This window comes from Canis lupus, chromosome 15 (genome assembly GCF_048164855.1).
Source record: "Canis lupus baileyi chromosome 15, mCanLup2.hap1, whole genome shotgun sequence".
NCBI lineage: Eukaryota > Metazoa > Chordata > Mammalia > Carnivora > Canidae > Canis > Canis lupus.
In genome coordinates this window covers 15,483,688-15,502,837 of record NC_132852.1, presented here as the reverse complement: position 1 = coordinate 15,502,837, position 19,150 = coordinate 15,483,688, and the positions used below count along the sequence as shown (strand labels likewise).

The 19,150-nt window shown below is 46.0% G+C and overlaps 1 protein-coding gene across 1 annotated transcript in view; it reads left to right on the top strand.

Annotated features, from left to right (window-relative positions):
* Nucleotides 1-9,785: 9,785 nt before the first annotated feature.
* The window catches only part of CENPU (centromere protein U), a 36,490-nt gene continuing 27,125 nt past the window's right edge, over nucleotides 9,786-19,150 (top strand). Inside the window, exons 1-3 of the mRNA XM_072775948.1 lie at nucleotides 9,786-9,886; nucleotides 13,550-13,598; nucleotides 16,405-16,522. Coding sequence (XP_072632049.1) covers nucleotides 9,846-9,886; nucleotides 13,550-13,598; nucleotides 16,405-16,522 — 208 coding nt within the window. The 5' untranslated portion in view covers nucleotides 9,786-9,845. The remainder of the gene's footprint in view (nucleotides 9,887-13,549; nucleotides 13,599-16,404; nucleotides 16,523-19,150) is intronic.

Below are 19,150 nucleotides of genomic sequence, written 5' to 3'. Positions count from 1 at the left end.
CCCTCTGGCCTGGCTGGCTCCTATTCCTTTATTCCAATTAGATTGTAGATGCCACTTCCTCTAGGAAGTCTTCTCCTATTCTCCAAACCCAGGGCATAAAGAGTCAAGCATGTTTGTGACCTGGCAGTGGTGTGAGGTGGAAAGGGAGGGTAGTTGGTAATGATTTTCTTTATGCTAAGTGACAAGGTTAAAGAGGTGAGTGAAATGGCCTGTGAGATACAGGGCAGTAGGGAGAGGGGGGGCTGGGGGAGCTGTTTACTCCTACAGAAGGTTCCTACAGAAAGAAGGTTTTTGTGTCACGTCGGGGAGTTGAGAGGGAAGACTGTGTGACCTGGGCTGTCTGACTGATGGCAGTTTGGCTCTTTTACTATCCCATTCCCAGCTGAGCAGAAAAAGATCACTGAGGTAAGACCACCAGCTGCCCTGAACTCTATGACCAAAGTCACCAGCAGACTTGTGTGTGTTGGTTGTCAGGCCACCCAAAAGGAGTGTCAACCTGCACAAGGTCATTACAAGGATGAAAACTGTTTTTGGAAACTTTATTTTTTTAATCACAGCTTGAGAGCAAATCATGGAGACCAGTTTCTACCATAGAAACTTTATTTCTCTTATTTTCATATGAAAATCTCTTCCTGGGCAGCCAGGGTGGCTCAGCGGTTTAGCGCCGCCTTCAGCCCAGGGTGTGATCCTGGAGACCCAGGATCGAGTCCCACATCAGGCTTCCTGCATGGAGCCTGCTTCTCCCTCTGCCTGTTGTGTCTCTGCCTCTCTCTCTCTCTGTGTATGTGTCTCTCATAAATGAATAAATAAAATCTTTAAAAAAAAGAAAAGAAAGAAAAGAAAAGAAAAGAAAGAAAGGAAAAGAAAGAAAGAAAAAGAAAGAAAGAAAGAAAGAAAGAAAGAAGAAAGAAAGAAAGAAAGAAAGAAAGAAAGAAAGAAAGAAAGAAAGAAAGAAAGAAAGAAAGAAAGAAAGAAAGAAAGAAAGAAAGAAAGAAAGAAGAAAGAAAATCTCTTCCTTTGGGATGTTCTTTCATTTCTCTTTCTCAGCTTCTGTGCTCATGTGTCCCTTTTACAAGTTTGAGTCATAACATTAATTCCTCTGGTTGGAGTCAGCTAGAGAAACCCTGGATTTTGCTAGAATGCTCCTGCCAGGGTTCCTGCACCAGACCCAGCCCTGCAGGGAGCCGGGGGAATGGAATCTGAAACATGTGACATTGCAGGTCGTGATGCAGTGGTCAGACCTATTAGCCATGTGATCTCAGCTTGGCTAGGAGCAGTGCCAGTTAGGTCTGGAAAAAGTAGGACGTTGGTTGCAGAGCAAATAAGTTTCGCAGTGGGGGATCAGAGCCAGGGAAATGTCAGGGAGCTTGTGACACACGGAGGGCTCTAACGTCACCGCAAGTTTGCCACAATGGAAAAATCTTTCTGCCCTCCAACTTCAAAATACACCGAATAAAACTTCCTTGCTGAATTGTATTTCCTCTTTATTTTATTTTTTTTTTTCTGAAAGGGAACATCCAGACACTGGAGGTTTCATCCTTCCCCACCCCAGCCTTGCCCTCCCGGGATGTTTTCAGTTTTTCAGTGTCATGGTTACAGATGTGGAGCAGTTGGTCTGTTGAAAACAGATAACGACTTGAGTTTCTTCCCAAAGAGACCTGCCACGTTTAGTGGGTAATGCCTGTAATGAGCAGGTTCTGCAGGGGAGTTAAAAAAAAAAAAAAAAAAAAAACGAAAGGAAAATTTGAGAAAGAACTTATTTGCTGGATTTTCTTTCCACAATAGGAAATCACATCCTTCGCCTTCCGGGAGACTTAGAGGGATGAGTCTGACCAACGATAGCAGAGGATACTGCACGTGGCAAGGAAAACTGGGTTGAGCAACAGGTAGTGAAGATGTGTAGTCTTGGGGTGCCTGGGTGGCTCAGGTGCTTGTGTCTGCCTTCGGCTCGGGTCATGACCTCAGGGTCCTGGGATCCTTGGATTGAGCCCCACAAAGCCCCACACTGGGGGGCTCCTGGCTCAGTGGGGAGTCTGCTTCTCCCTCTGCCCCCCATGCATGCTCTCTCCACTCTCTTTTTCTCTCTCTGACATGAATAAAATATTTAAATAAAAATATTAAAAGATTTTATTGATTTATTTGAAAGAGAGAGTGCACACGCAAGAGAGTGCAAGCGGGAGAAGGGGCAGAGGCAGAGGGAGAAGCAGGCTCCCCAGTGAGCAGGGAGCCTGACACAGGGCTCAATCCCAGGACCCTGAGATGATGACCTGAGCTGAAGGCAGATGCTTAACTGACTGAGCCCCCCAGGTGCCCCTAGTCTTACTAATCTTGGATAGACTGTTTTTTTTTTTTAATAAAAAAAATTTTTTTTAAGATTTTATTTATTTATTCATGAGAGACACAGAGAGAGGCAGAGACACAGGCAGAGGGAGAAGCAGGCTCCATGCAGGGAGACCCCAATGCGGGACTCAATCCCGGGACCCCAGGATCACACCCTGGGCCAAAGGCAGATGCTCAACCACTGAGCCATCCAGGCGTCCCCCCAAAATTTTTTAAATTTAAATTCAATTTAGTTAACATATACTGTATTATTATTTCAGGAGTAGAATTTAGTGATTCATCGGTTGCATATAACAACACCCAGTGCTCATCCCATCATGTGCCCTCCTTGTTGCCCATCACCCCGTGATCCCATTCCCCCCCTTACCCCATCCCATCCAGCAACCCTGTTTGTTCCCTAGAATTAAGAGTCTCTTATGGTTTGCCTCCCTCTCTCTTTGCATCTTATTTTATTTTTCCTTCCCTTCCCTTATGTTCATCTGTCTTGTTTCTTACGAAGTCTGAAAATACGAGCTCTGGTCTCCAATTACTTTTGAAACCTCCCGGCCCAGTCTTCGTCTGCCCTCTGGTGGCCGTGGTTCTGAACAGGAAATTCAACAGAAGGGCTCACATGAAAAAAAGCAGAAGCCTAATAAGAAATGATGTTTGTTTGTTTGTTTCTTTAATGCCAGAAATGGAATATCCATTTGTGATTTATTTTGTAAGAACACAGATTTTTTCCAAGAGTTTTAGGAATTGCCCCAACATTGCTTTGTTGTTGTTTTTTTTTAATGTAAATTCGTTAACCTATAGTGTATTATTAGGGTCCATGTAGAATTTAGTGCTTCATCAGTTGCAAATAACACCCAGTGCTCATCACATCACATGCCCTCCTTAATGCCCATCACCCAGTTACCCCGTCCCCCACCCCTGTCCCCTCCACCGACCCTGTTTGTTCCCTAGAGTTCAACGTCTCTTACGATTTGCCTCCCTCTGTTTTTATCTTGTTTTATATTTCCTTCCCTTCCCCTATGTTCATCTGTTGTGTTTCTTAAACTCCGTGTATGAATGAAATCATGTGGTATTTGTCTTTCTCTGACTTATTTCGCTTAGCATCATATTCTCTAGTTCCATCCACATCATTGCAAATGGCAAGATTTCATCTTTTTGATGGCTGAGTAATATTCCATTGTATATACACCACATCTGCTTTATCCATTCCTCTGTCGATGGACATCTGGGCTCCTTCCATAGTCTGGCTATTGTGGACATTGCTGCTATGAACATTGGGGTGCAGGTGCCCCTTTGAATCAGTATGTTTGTATCTTTGGGGTAAATACCTAGTAGTGGAATTGCTGGGTCATAGAGTAGCTCTATTTTCAACTTGTTGAAGAACCTCCACACTGTTTTCCAGGGCGGCTGCACCAGCTTGCATTCCCACCAACAGAGTAAGAGGGTTCCCCTTTCTCTGTATTCTCATCAACATCTGTCATTTCCTGACTTGTTCACTTTAGCCATTTGACAGGTGATAAGCCTATATATATATATATTTACATTTATAGACTCCATATCCTTTATCTGTTATCTTCATGATAAACCTATAAGATAAATAATAGTATGTTCACTTAAATTCTTATTTAAAAATCTAATAATTCTAAAACATGAAACTAATAATACACTAACCAAATCCACAGGAAAGATACATTTCCACACGGGCGTGTCCATGCCCAACCCTCTGTTCATCCCAGGGTCCAAGATGTCTTGTACTTCTTTATTTTCTGCATCTGGATATTAAAAGCAATAGTGTGTCTGTGTATGTGTGTGTTTCACTTTCCAAACATAAAAGTATGTTGTATAACCCAGGGCCTCCACCCACCCACCCATGCAGGTGTCCTCCAGCTTTTCCCCTATCACCTTTTCTCTTCCAGTTGCTCACATGGCCCCACGTACCTCCAGGAGGCGGCACCCTGCTCCCTCCACTCCCGTGTGTGCGGCTTCCTCCCAACACCCTTGCTTCACCTCATCCTGGCCACTGCCCCTAATTCTTCACCACCTCCCTAGGCACACTGAGACAAGGTTGTTGGCTTTCACAAACATTCACAAGAGGGTCACAGGGGTGGAAAGAGCACACACAACACAGACACCATCTGAAAATAGAAAATATGGGCCATGGCTTCCTCAAAAAGTCCTCTGCCATTGTCTTCACAGAGAGTTGACTGACCCACGTCCCCTCTGCAGCTGCCAGCCGCCAGCCCCCACGATTCTCTGACCATCCTATCATGAGCCCTGGTGTGTGCCTCCTCCCACCCACACTGGGCCCTACACCTGGCTCTATACATTTGGGCGCTCATGAAGTGGGGTCTTTGCCCCAGTGGTACAAATAACCACAGAAGCTTTGAAATTGCCATTCGACCCTAAAAGTCTTAGTCAAGGCTTCCACCCAACCTCTGAACAGAGCAATTGGGCATCTTTTCCTTGTTACAGTATTACCTGCTTTATCACGCTACACATGCCCCGGAGATCCTGGAATCTGCCTCCTTTGCTCTCCCCTCCCCTTCACCCGATTTGAAAAGCACTGCTCTGAGCTGACGGGGTCACTGAGAAGGCAGCATGATGTGAGGGAGTGGAACAAATGTAAGTTTGGTGGTAGAAGACCTAGGCTGGAATCCTGCCTTCCCTATGACTAGCTCTACCGGCCAGGGCACATTTCTCTAGGGACTTCAGTGTCCACAGCATCCATTTCCCACTTTCTCAATTTTCAAGCCCCATCCACCATCCCTGTTCTAGTGGGGATCCATGTGCTTCCAGAAAGCTAGTGAATATATTCCAATTCTTGCCACAGGAATTGGTTCAGAGGTCATGTGAATGTTCACGCTATATATCAAAGCTGTAGCACCCAGATGTTTGGCCAAACACCAGTCTAAATGTTGCTGTGAAGGTGTTTTTGTTTTTGTTTTTTTGATGTGATTAATATTTAAATTAGTAGACTTTGAGTAGAGCAGATTATTCTCTAATGTGTGGGTGGGCCTCACCCAATCAATTGAAAGCCTTCAGAGCAAAGACTAAGATTTTGCCCATGATGAAAAAATTCTGCCTCAAGAGCGCAGCCTAAAAGTTCTGCCAGAGTTTCCAGGCTGCTGCCCTGCAGAATTCAGACTCAAGGCTACAATATCAACTCTTATCTGAATTTCCAGACTGCTGGCCTGCCCCTCTCATTTCAGACTTGGCAGCCTACACGATTGATTGCATGAGGTAATTCCTTAAAATAAATCTCTCTCTCCTGTTGATGTGTATAAATATTCCATCCAGACTGCTGAATTTCTCCCTGTCTTAGCAGTTGGGTATTTTCTTTTTTTTTTAAATACATATGCACGAGGGCAGCCCAGGTGGCTCACGGTTTAGCGCCGCCTTCAGCTCAGGGCATGATCCTGGAGACCTGTGATCGAGTCCCACGTGGGGCTCCCTGCATGGAGCCTGCTTCTCTCTCTCTGTCTCTCTCTCTCATGAATAAATAAAAAAAAAAATCTTAAATACATATACATGAAAGAGATTTATTTTATGTTTATAAATATCCATACATACACATATATGGGAGATTGTGTGTGTGTGGTGTGTGTGTGTATACCTCCTGTTGATTCTGTTTTCTGTTTCCCTGGAGACCCCTGGCTAGCTCAGGTCGGTATGCCACCAAAGCTGGCCCGAGTAGAGTAGAGCTTAGGCCTTTTTCTGGGATGCTGGACATAGCTACTCCCTTTCTTTGAATGGTCGAGTACAGATGTGAGACTTGGAGCAGCTGCCAGGTCCAGCTCTGGGCCGAATCCTAAGATCTAGTGCGGGCACCACCACTTACCACCTGTGGGGCTTCTCCTTCATTTCCTCATATCTGAAGTGGGATGATAGCATTTACCACATAGGGTTACTTTTTTTAAGATCTTATTTATTTATTTGAGAGAGAGAGAGAAAATGAGAGAGAGAGAGCACAAGAGGAGGAGAGGCAGAGGGAGTGAGAGAAGCAGACTCCCCACTGAGCAGGGACCCCGATGTGGGGCTCGATCCCAGGACCCAGGGATCATGACCTGGGGCAAAGGCAGACGCTTCACTGACTGAGCCACCCAGGCTCCCAGCCACATAGGGTTATTGAGAGGTTTAAATGGTTTAATAAATACTAAACACTTAGAACAATTCCTGGATCATAGTAAATGCCCAAAGGTCCAAGCAATGATGATAGTGATGGTGATGATGATGGTGCCCAGTCTGAGGAAAAAACTGATGTACAAGGAGGGCAAGAAAATGGATTCAGAGTCCTCATGGCTTCTCAAACCAGGTCAAACTGAGTTTGACAGCCATCCTACCTCTGGACTTTTCAGTGACACAAGCTCACAAATTCCTCTTATTTTTCAAACCTGTTTGGGTTGAGTTTTTATTTCATCCAGAGAACTGGACATCCTCCTGTCAAGACTGTTGGACAGTTTCTTTTTTCAGACCCACAAACACAGGACCTACAACCCTTTCCCCAGAAAATGGAGCTTCCTGTCCACTCTCGTAAGGGTGACAGTTTCTGTGGCTTCAGGAAGCCTCTTTGTGCCCATCATCAGGATCCACCTGCTGCGGAACCAGGGTAGTCATCGGAGGCGACCATATGAAGAAAGACTCGGAGTCTCACTGCATTTTAATCTGGGGAGCAGGGGGCCTGAGACTCAGACTCAAACCAGACTTGGACCCCGAGGCTTTGTCTCCCTGGTTTTTATTGAGAGAGCTAGCAGACTGGTTATAGGAATGATTACCTTTGGGGAGCAGAGAAAAGCATGTTTATTTCAAAAGGTAAAAGAATAGGGTATTGACCCCAGGAGGGGGGCTCGGAGGAGCCGTGTCTGGAGAACAACGGGGTCAAGGGTCAGTGTGGGACTCAGGACCTCCCGCGTCCCCCGTGTGCCCAGGCCCATGAGATTCGGTTCTCAGGCTCCACAGCAGGTTCCCCGCAAGTACCCTCAATTCCTCAAAGGTAATTTTCTCTCCAATGGCAATTACCCAAATAATTCCGGGGTGTGGTGATTTCACAGAGGAGGAACCAGGCAGGACCTACAAACAATGCAAAGATGATGGACTTAAGGCAAAATGCAAATTGAACAGATGATAGGATAGCATTTCAACTCACTAGTTAGGTACAAGTCTTGAAAGCTCTAAGTGTTGACAAGTATATGCAGCCAAGGCGACTTTTAAATACTGCTGATGGGGGATATAAATTGTATCAATTGTACAAAGAAGGTGTAAAAATTGACATTATTGGGACACCTGGGTGGCTCAGTGGTTGAGGGTCTGCTTTTGGCAAAGGGTGTGATCCTGTGGCCCTGGGATCAAGTCCCACATCAGGCTCCTCACAGGGAGCCTGCTTCTCCCTCTGCCTATGTCTCTGCCTCTCTGTGTCTCTCATGAATAAAATATTTTTAAAAATTGACATTATCATATAAAGCTGAAAATGTCTTTATCCTATAAAGCGATAATATTACTACTGAGTCTACCCTTAGAGAAACTCTTAGGCATATGTCATGGGAGGCACTAGAATGTTGAGCACTGGTTGTGAGTAACAGGGAAAAAAACACTGAAAACAACTGATGTAGCCATACACAGGGGAATGTAGAAATAAAATGTGGTATATTCACTGAAAGCATTCATTCCAAAGATGGTGAAAAAGAATGAACTACAGCTACATGCATTGATGTAGATAAATCTAAAAATCACAGCTTTGATTAAGAGCACTTGCAGAATACATACCAGATATCATTTATGTAAAGTTTAGAACCATACAGTAATTAGTACATTATTTAGGAAATTATCAAAGTAGCTCCATTTTCTGGGAAAAGGGTTGTAAGTCTTGTGGGTTTGACACAAGTCAAAAAAGTGGTTTATTGCTGGGGGAATGATAATGATTTATTTTCTAATCCAGTGGTGAATACATGGGTGTTCCTTTTTTTTTTTTTTTTTTTTTTTTAAAGAGAGAGTTGGAGGGAGAGGCAGAGGGAGAGAGAGAGAGAATCTTAAGCACAGGACACCTTGGTGGCTCAGTGGTTGGGAGTCTGCCTTTGGCCCAGGTTGTGATCCCAGGATGGAGTCCCACATGGAGCTCCCTGCATGGAGCCTGCTTCCCCCTCTGCCTGTATCTCTGCCTCTCTCTCTGTCTCTCGTGAGAGAGACAATAAATAAATAAAATCTTAAAAAAAAATCTTCAGCAGACTCCATGTCCAGTGAGGAGCTGTTCCAAGGCTCAATCTCCAGACCCTGCAATCATCAGCTGAGCCTGAAATCACCAGGCAGAGGCTTCACAGACCCAGCCACCCAGGCACCCCATGGGGGTTTCCTTTTATTCTTGCATTATATGTATTATATTCCTTTGTATGCATGAAATAGGTCATAACTTTTTATTGTGTTAAAATACACACAACATGAAATTTGGCATTTTGACCACCGTCAACTCCACTTTAGCAGCACTACTTAAGTATGTTCACGTGAGGCAGCCGCCCACCACGACCCATCTGCAGAACCCTTTCATCATCCCCAACTGTGCTTTTGCCATCACATCCATCCAAGAAATCAGTGCCAATCTCAACGTCATGCATGAAGTTTTTGCTCTGCTTTTTTTCTAAGGCTTGTATCGTTTTCAAGTTTGGGTCTTTGATCCATTTTTAGTTCATTTTTGTTTATGGTGTGGTAAGGGCTCAACATTTATTCTCTTAAAGATTTATTTATTTTTAAAGATTTATTTATTTATTCATGACAAACACAGAGAGAGGCAGAAGCAGGCTCCGTGCAGGGAGCAGGATGCAGATGCCGGGACCACGGGCCTGAGCCAAAGGCAGATGCTCAGCCACTGAGCCACGCAGGCGTCCCATGGGCCCAACATTCCTTTGCAGAATAATACATTTTTAAACCCAAAGAAAAGAATAGAATATTAGCTCCAGAAGGGGCCCTCCGCATCTATAACGAGGAAACTGGATCAGAGGTGAAATAGCACGCCCCGCTCAGAGCAAGCCAGGCTGGTGCAGGGCCGCGGCGGAGCCACACCGCGCCCTGCGGCCAACGCCTCGCTCCACTGCGCGGGAGCCTTAGCGCCTGCGCGATACGATCGTCCCCGAAGGAGGCCCCGCCCTCTTCTCAGCTGCGGCCCCGCCCCCTCCCCGCCCCGTGGGCGGGGCCACGCGGCTCCGGAGCCTCGGAAACCAGCGCGGCCCGCGGGGGTGGGAGGAAAAGCCCGGCAAATGCAGACGGCTCAGGGACCAAACATCAGCGGCTGTTTGTAAGGTGCGGACTCCAGCTTCCCCGCTATTCCAGGCCGGGTTTTCCCTCGCGCTCCGGGGCGGGGAGGAGCCCCGCGCCCGCTCTAGCTCCCAGGTCCGGGGAGGGGCGTGGAGCGCGGGGGTGGGGGGCGGGCCCTCGGCGAGCGTGCGCGGCCCTGATTGGCTGCTCGGAGCGGCGCGGGGTTTGGCGGGGAGTTTGAGTGGCCGGTTGCGCGCGGGAAGCGGTGGCCGCGGATGGCGTCGTCGTGGCGGGTGCGGACCCCCGAGCGGGGCAGGTAAGCCCCGCGGCCCCCGTGGGGGACGCGCACGGGGACAGGCTCTATCTCCGTCCTGTCCTGCAGGGTCGGTGCCGCTCGGGGCTGTTCGCGCTGCGCAGCGAGGCTCCCTGGCCCGGCCACCGTGCAGCTCGCCCGCGGCCTCGGTCCGTAAAATGGAAATAATCCGAGCGCGTAGGGTTGCGGCGGGGCGCGGAGGAGTGAGGGCCCAAAACTGCCTGGAGCGGGGGAAAGAAGGTTAGCTAAGGTGAGCTTTACGTGCGTGGGCGTGGCCTAAAGTCGGCTCAAAATATTTTGTAACAAAATACCCAGCGGGAGCTCCTTTGGTACCTGCTGCTTGCCAGACGGTACATTTTAGCAAAGTTGCACTCGGGCTGCTAGTCAGTGGTCTTATTTTCAAAACCCTGCTGTTTGGGTAACGTGGACCTTAAAGCGGAACCAAACCTCCAGCTGGGGGACCTGGCCGCCGCTTGTTATTTTTTAAAAGGGGCGCTCCAGGATGGGCCAAGCAGTTGGGTTTTCTGTTGATCACAAAGGGCATGCATTGAGTGCTCGCTTCGGCAGCGCATATACTAAAATATTTAAATATAGGCTGCCAGACTGCTCCCTCAAACTTCATTTTTTTTAAAAATAATTTATTTATTTATGATAGTCACACAGAGAGAGAGAGAGGCAGAGACACAGGCAGAGGGAGAAGCAGGCTCCATGCACCGGGAGCCCGACGTGGGACTCGATCCCAGGTCCCCAGGATCGCGCCCTGGGCCAAAGGCAGGCGCCAAACCGCTGCGCCACCCAGGGACCCCCCAAATTTCATTTTTAATGGGTTCATTGACACCTGTCGGCTGGCTGTGTCTAGAGCGTAGCCTAACGCCCTGTGGGCTCCTGGCTGAAAGGGGGCTTGGCTTGCTGTGGTTGGTGCACAAGGTCACGCAGACATGCAGGAGTTCCTCCTGGGCCCTGGGAAGACTGGAGAAGGGGGCATTTGTAAGTGAGCCAACTGGGGAAGGTGAGGCAGGCAGAGCGCAGGGGAGAGGCTGGAGCAGGGCAGAGCAGCCAGGTAGAATAAACTGAGACTAGGCTCCTGTGGCTGGTGGGGAAGAAGGGAAGATCTCCCAAGGAGGGGAGGAGAATCGGGAAGGAATGCGGGAGCCCGGAACATCACCTGCCTCGAGTTAAGCTTATTCTGGTAGGCCAGGTAGTGTTTGTTTCTCTCCCCCTACTGCCGCTCTCCTGTTTCTCTCCCCATCTCAACATCTATATGCGGGTGCATATACAGATCACATTCCTGCCTTGGAGACTCCTGAAATCTGTTCATCCACCCCCCGCCACCCCCCCCCACCAAAAAAAAAAACCACACTGGTGCACTTACACCAAAAATCTTACACATGGTATCACAGAGGTTTCCAAAGATGGAAACCTCACCTTGCTCCTCTTCAATATAAGGTAAGGAGGAAACCTGACCTTTTCTTAAGCACAGAGGAGGCAGGAGGCAGTGGAGAGGAGGATAAGAAGTTTTGCAATCTGGTTTCTAGTCCTGTTACTTGGCTGTGTGACCATCGATCGGTCACTTTTTGGAACCCTAGAATCATAAAATGAATACCTGTTCTGACTTCTTTGGAGCTGAGAATCCAGTAAAGCGATGTTTTGTTTTTAAGATTTTACTTATTTACGAGAGAGAGAGGCGCAGAGGGAGAAGCAGTCTCCATGCAGGGAGCCTGACGTGGGACTTGATCCCGGGACTCTAGGATCATATCCTGGGCCAAGGGCAGGCACTAAACCACTGAGCCACCCAGGGATCCCTAAAGCTGTGGTTCTTAAGGTGTGGTTCGCTTGCAGTTGTTACAATGCAAAGTCTCAGGCAGCCCAGGTTTAGCGCTACCTTCAGCCCAGGGCCTGATCCTAGAGACCTGGGATCGAGTCCCACGTCGGACTTCCTGCATGGAGCCTGCTTCTCCCTCTGCCTGTGTCTCTGCCTCTTTCTCTCTCTGTGTCTCTCATGAATAAATAAATAAAATCTTTGGGGAAAAAAAGAATGCAAAGTCTTGGACCCTCTCCCTGGTTTACTGAATCAGAAACTCTGGGGGGCTGGGGCCACGCACTGTTTGAAGCCCTCCAGGTGATTCCGATGCCTGAAATTTCAGAACCACTGCTCTAAGGAGTTCAGCTTTTTTTTTTTTTTTTAAGATTTATTTATTTATTCATAAGAGACATACAGAGGCAGACACACAGGCAGAGGGAGAAGCAGGCTCCCTGCAGGGACTCAGTCCCGGGACCTCGAGATCACACCCTGAGCCAAAGGCAGAAGCTCAACCACTGAGCCACCAAGGTGTCCCAGGAATTCAGCGTTTTTGTTTGTGATTCACAGTAATGACATTTTACATCACTGTTCATAAGTTTATACTACACATGTATAGTACAATGACCAGTGCAATCTTCTATTCTTTTGTATTTCCTTTTTGAAAACGCAGGAAAAAAATTTTTTTAAGGATATTATGGGGCAATGGATGAAATTTGGATGCGGACTGTAGATTATATAATCCCATCAGTGTTAATTTTCTTAATTTGGAAATTGTACCGTGACTATGCAATATAATGTTCTGTTTCTTAGAGTCACACTGAATTATTTAGGGGTAAAGGTGCACTTCGTCTCTAGTTTACACGTACACATAGAAAGCATAGGAGACAAAATGTAAATAATTGGTGAATCTGGGCAAAGGATATGCAGGATGTTCTTACGCTTGTACTTTCTCTGTAGGTTTTAAATTCTATCAAATAAAAACGTTACTCAAATATGATGCAGACATACTAAACTGATTTTGCCATTCACAAGTGGGTGCTTGTGTGACGTGTAAAGTCAGGGCAGGGGGAGGAGCAGAGGCAGAGGGAGAAGCAGACTCCCTGCAGAGCAGGAAGCCCAATGGGGGGGGGGGGGCTCGTTCCTGGGATCCTGGGCTCATGACCTGAGCCAAAGGGCCAAAGGCAGACGCTTAACCGACTGAGCCACCCAGGTGCCCCTTAGTCACTGTTTTCACATCTTGTTTACTTTAAGCTCGAAGATACACGACTCTATCGTTTTATCCTAATGCCCAGTGGAGGGGCATGAGGGGGTGGAAAGAGGGAAGCTCTGGATTTGAACTGACGCGCATTTTAATGCAGGTTTCTCCTCCTTGGCCCTATGCTACTTTGGCCAAATATACGTCTGCAACACGGGACTCACGCCTACCTGGTAGGACTGTTAGAGCTAAGTGAGAAAACGTACTTGCGAGAGCCAGGTGCCGACGGAACAGGTGCAGGTGCTTCATAAATGCCAGCGTGCCTCCCTTTTGCTCAGTTCTGCAGCAACTGTCAGTCATTGCTGTTGACTTGTCCACAGGGGCAAGGACACCAGCAGGATTAAGAGTATCTGCGTCCCTGAAGGAGAGAGATGTGTGATTTTGTACACTGCTGATGTGATCTAACCTGTAAAAACTATCCTGTGAGACACAGGTGCTGTTTTCTAAAAGGACTTTGCCAGAAGCTGACTTTCACTGGGTGTGTGCTATTCATGCAACGATCGAGGAATATAATTTGGGGAAAAAAATGCTTAGAAAGGGTTGCCAAGTTATGGTGTTTCCCCAGTTATTTTAAATATTTCCCCTTGTGTGTGTTTTTGTTCTTTAATAGTGTGAGATCTTCAGAGAACACTGTAAGAAGAACACATGCCACAAAAGATGTAAGTTATCTTTGTATTTTAATGTGATTATCTCATAATTGATGATACAAAATATAACATACCTTTCCTGGGAAGCTTCGAATCTTGTAGATTTCGCTTGGGAAACTCAGTGTTTTATTGTGATGAAAAGCATATTCCTTTTCCTTCCACCTTTGACCACTGTTAACATTTTAAATCTTTTTTTTTCTGGGCCTAGGTTTTTTTTTTTTTTTTTTCCTCTTTTCATTTGGATAGTTGATGTCTTATAAAAGTGTACAACTCTGTTTTGCTCTTTTCACTTAACCACTTCTCCATTTGTTTTTAATAGTTTTATGAGTTCGTGCTATTCATTTAGTCCATATTATAGTTTCTCTTTAGGGTCTTAAACGGATTTTTTTGTGTTTTTCTTTTTTTTTTTTTTTTAAGAATTTTATTTATTTATCCATGAGAGAGAAAGAAAGAGGCAGAGACACAGGCAGAGGGAGAAACAGGCTCCATGCAGGGAGCCTGATGTGGGACTCGATCCGGGGTCCCCAGGATCACATCCTGGGCTGAAGGCAGCGCTCAATCGCTGAGCCACCCGGGCTGCCCTAAATAAATGTATGCTAAGGGACGCCTGGGTGGCTCAGCAGTTGAGCATCTGCCTTCGGCTCAGGGCGTGATCCTGGGGTCCTGGGATCGAGTCCCACGTTGGGCTCCTCACAGGGAGCCTGCTTCTCCCTCTGCCTGCGTCTCTGCCTTTCTCTCTCTGTCTCTCGTGAATAAATAAATAAAATCTAAAAAAAAAAAAATATGTTAAGGGCAGGTACATTTCTTCAGCCGTCTGTGTAGCTCATTTCAAATTATTTTCCAGTAGCTTGTCCACTTGGCAGTGGAAACCCACGTTAATGATGTCTGAGAGTGGCCACTTTCAGGGTGCAGGGGGTCGGGGGTTTTGTCTGCCCCCGCCCTGCCCTCCTGCCTTACGTACTCTCTCTGCACCTGCTGCCCTAACCCCTGCCCCTGCCTTCAGAGGGTGGCTCTCATCCTGTGGGAGGCCTGGGACCCCCCCCTGCAGGGTTGGGTTCGGCTCTGGGCTCCCACCCCAGCCGTAGCTTGCTTGTTCTGTGGGTGGGTGTCTCTCAGCAGTCTGCCCTGGGTGGCTAAAATCCTGCGTACCTGGCATGGGTTTCTCTAGTTCTTCGGCCCTGCTCCCAGCCTGCACTGGCCGAAGTCCCCAGTTCCCGGGGTGGACTGCTTAGCTTTCCCGATCTCTCAGAGGCCCGTTTGCCTCAGGGAGGATGGAGGGTCGGTCAGCTACTCTTCTCTGGCATTCCACTCAGGTTTATTCCGCCTCCTTTATGTCTTCCAGAATTTCCTCGTATTTTCTTACCTGTCAATGGCACCCTTCCACATTTTCCAGAGTTATGATGGACATTTTTCTCATTTTGTGGAGGTTTTGCTCTATTCATGGGTATTTGAGGTAGCAAACTTCATGGGGCTTGTTACTGTATTAAATCATAAACCCTTGTCTCTCCTTTGGTTGAGAGAGTTTTTACCTCTGTGTATCCTTATGAACTTCCAGGTAGATGGACATATTTCTGGGGAGAGGGCCCAGAGCGTTCCGAGATCAGGAGTCAGCAAACTATGGTCCATGGACCAAATCTAACCTGCCCCGTGTTTGTACAACCCTGTGAGCGAAGAATGATCTTCACAATTTTATTTTTATTTTCTTTTTAAAGATTTTATTTATTCATGAGAGACAGAGGCAGAGACACAGGCCGAGGGAGAAGCAGGCTCCGTGCAGGGAGCCCGATGCGGGACTCGGTCCCAGGACCCCAGGATCATGCCCTGGGCCGAAGGCAGAGCCTCAACTGCTGAGCCACCCAGGTGTCCCGATTTTCACATTTTTAAATGGTTGAAGTAAAATAAGAATATCTCATGATCAGGGAAAAGGATTCAAATTTCCGTACTCATAAAGTTTTATTGCAATACAGCTGTGTTTATTCTTTCTGCCTTGTCACCATCTGCTGTCAGACCGTTGAGTAGTTGGAACAGACGAAAAGCCTAGGACATTTACTCTCTGTCCCCTTAGCATAAAGGTTGCCAGTTCCTCCCTTCATTTGTCAAAGGGGGTCTGTGTCCCTCTGACCGTCCCCCCAGAAGTTGTTAAGGATCACTTCTTTAGGCAGCAGTGACACGGGAGTGCTCGGCTCTTGTCTCACAGAGTCGAAGACTGAATCTCGCCGACAGCAGAGCCAAGTGATTGAGGTTTATTAAGCAGAGTTACAGAGAACGAGCTCAAAAGTGAGAGGGGTCCCTCAAAAATGAGAGGGGTCCCGCCAGGGTTGGGATTTAGGGCTTTAATGGTTGTTTTTTATAGGAAACTGCCCAGGGAACTTGGTAAATGTCTTGTAGGTGTAGGTGGATTTGTGAATATCATGTCTATATTTAAAACAAACCTGGTGGACTTGTAACAAACAAGATGTTTTTTGGTAAATATGAGCACAAAGTGTTCCTTGTCCCGGGTTAATATTTTCTCAACATTTCTCTGCATCTGGGGCTTCTGTGATTACTTAGTAGCCATTCAGGAGGGATACTCCCTAACCTTTGGGAGCTAGGGAGCCAGGTGTTTTTTTTTTTTTCTTTCTGATTTTATGGTCTTATCTCTGTTTTCTTAAGATGGGTAGGAGCCTGACTCTGGGGCCTTTCCCTTATCTTTCCCTGCCTAGCCCCATCCGCCCCTCTCTTGTTCCTACATCAGGATTATCCTTGCTAACTAAATCAGCTTCGTAATGTTCCTTTTTGCTATAGCCAATTCAATGACTTTGACTTTATTTGCCTTTAGAAAACTGGCCCAAAACAGAAACCCACTGATGTGTTTGATTTTCCGGATAATTCTGGTGTCTTCAGCATCAACAGGCTGGGTGAAAACGAGAAGGATGACGAACCTTATGACGTCTTTGGTTAGTATTTTAAATCCTCATCCTAAAAGCTTTTGGCCCGTTACTAATAAAAATACGGGAATATCTCCACATATAAAAATCTGTTGTCTGCATGTGACTCTAGTGTTCCGGGTAGTACTTGGTAATTTGGCTTAATTTTTCCCACTTATAGTTACATTGGAACTAAGAACTCTTATTAACACGTATCAAGGTAGAACTCTTCTAGTAGCTTTTGTCCACAAGCCAGTCCTGTTGGACACCTGTTCTGGTGCTCTGTTAACAAGAAGGATATGAACTCTATTTCTCACTGCATACCACCAATAGAGTCCTTCAGTAAGGGGCTTTAATTTAGGGAGAAGAAGAGGGGCATTTTTCCCTTTTTTTTAATACACTGAGGCAGAGGTTGCTTCAGGAGAGCACAGGGAGAGCTTCACTTGGGTTCCTTGGAGTGTAAGGAAAACAGGGCTGCGACCCGGTTGAACAGGTGTATGTGAGTTGTCCAAATGGGACCACTTCTGTCCGTGTCACTGGCCACTCCAGAGACCAAAAATGAACAGAAGGTGCCAGGTGCCCCCACATTTAGATCAGCAGTGATCAGATATTTTTGTTGGAATAAGTTTTAAGGGCAATTTTGAACACCTGTACCCTCTCACACATTTTTAATTCAGGGTCTAATATTTTCTAATCCAATCTTCTGTTAATAAAAGAATATTGTTTTATAAGATGAAAAGTAATCATTACCAGAATACATCTTTTGTTATGGCTTGATTAAATTTTTTAATTACTTAAGGGAAATTTAAATGTAAAAGATTGAATTCAAAAGAAACCATGTAACTTTTTACTTTTATATCTTATTATTATTTTTTTTTTTAGAGAGGGAGAAGTGGGGGAGAGGGAGAGAGAATCTTCAGCAGGCTCCACACCCAGCATGGGGCTTGATCTTACAACCCTGAGATCAAGACCTGAGCTGAAATCATGAGTCAGATGCCTAACCGACTGAGCCACCTGGGCACCCCCACATAATTTTTTTAATTGGGATGTAGTTCAATTATCAAAAATTTCCCTATATTCAAGTATACAATTCAATAGTACTGTCATGTGGTCACAGAATTGTACAGCCATCACCATTGTGTATTCCAGAAACTTCTAGTCACCTCAGCAAGGAATTCTGTATCCATTAACAATCACTCCCTACCCCTCCTCCCCTCCAGCCTCTGGCAACCATACACCTACTTCCTGACTCTGGGTGTGCCTGTTGTATAAATGGAGTCATACACTCTTCATTTGTGACTCACTTCTTTCATTCAGCATAGTGTTTTCAAGGTCTGTCTGTATTGTAGTGAGTGTCAGTATGTCATTCCTAAAAATGTTCTATTTATTTATTTAAAAGATTTTATTTATTTACTCATGAGAGACACAGGCAGAGGGAGAAGCAAGCTCCCTGAGGGGAGCCTGATGTGGCACTCGATCCCAAGACTCTGGGATCGTACCCTGAGCCACCCAGGCACCCCTCCTGAAAATGTTTTAGCTCAATAATCTGTTGTTGAATATACCTCATTTTGTTCTCCATTCATCAGTTGATGTCTACTTGGGTTGTTTCCACTTTGGGGCCAGTGTGAGTGAACCACCCCCCCACCCAGCAATGCATGAGGTTCCTGATTCCTCGCAGCTTGGTCAGCTCTTGTAATCACCTGACTTTTTGATTCTGGCCATGAGTGTGAAGTGGATTCGCAATTGTGTTTGTGTGATAACATATACATAATCATAAAATTAACCATTTTGACCATTTTTAAAAGTATAGTTCTGTGGTATCAGTACATTCACGCTGTCATGCAGCTGCCCTCACCACCCACATCCACAACCTTCCCATTTCCCCCCAACTGAGAGTCTTTGCCCGTTAGACAATAGCTCTTTGTTCTTCACACCCCACAGCTCAACTTTTTCTAGAACCTTAACTACTCTAGTGAGATACTTATATGAGAGGATCCCTCCAGTATTTTTCTAGTCGTGTCTTTTTTTTATCACTTAGCAGTATGTCTCTAAAGTCTATCCTTGTTGTAGCAAGTGTCTGAATTTACTTTTGAAAAGTGAATAATATTCCATCCTCTGTGTATATCTGTTTATGTGTCAATGGACACTGCTTCTACCTTTTGATGATGGTGAGTAATGCTGCCGTAAACACGGGCACACCAACATCTGAGTCCCTGCTTTCACTTCTTCGGGGTCCATATACAGAAGTAGAGTTGTTGGATCATATGTGCACTTTTTTGAGGCCTTGCCATGCCATTTCCCACAGAGGCTGCAACATTTGTGTGACGTTTCCATTAGCAATACACATGGGTTCCAGTTTTCCCACATCCTCACTTCGTTTTCCTGTTTTTGTTGTTGTTGTTGTTGTGTTTTTTTTTTTTTTTTTTTTATGATAGCCAGCCCAATGAATGTGAAATGGTACTTCATTGTGGTTTTGAATTGTATTTCCCCAGTGGCTAATGATGTCGAACATCCTTTTGTGTGCTTATGGGCCATTTATATATCTTTTAGGAGCTATCTATTCAGATCATGTATCTATTTTTAAGTTGGATTATATATCTTATTAAAATTGGGTTCTCGGGATGCCTGGGTAGCTCAGCGGTTGAGTGTCTGCTTTTG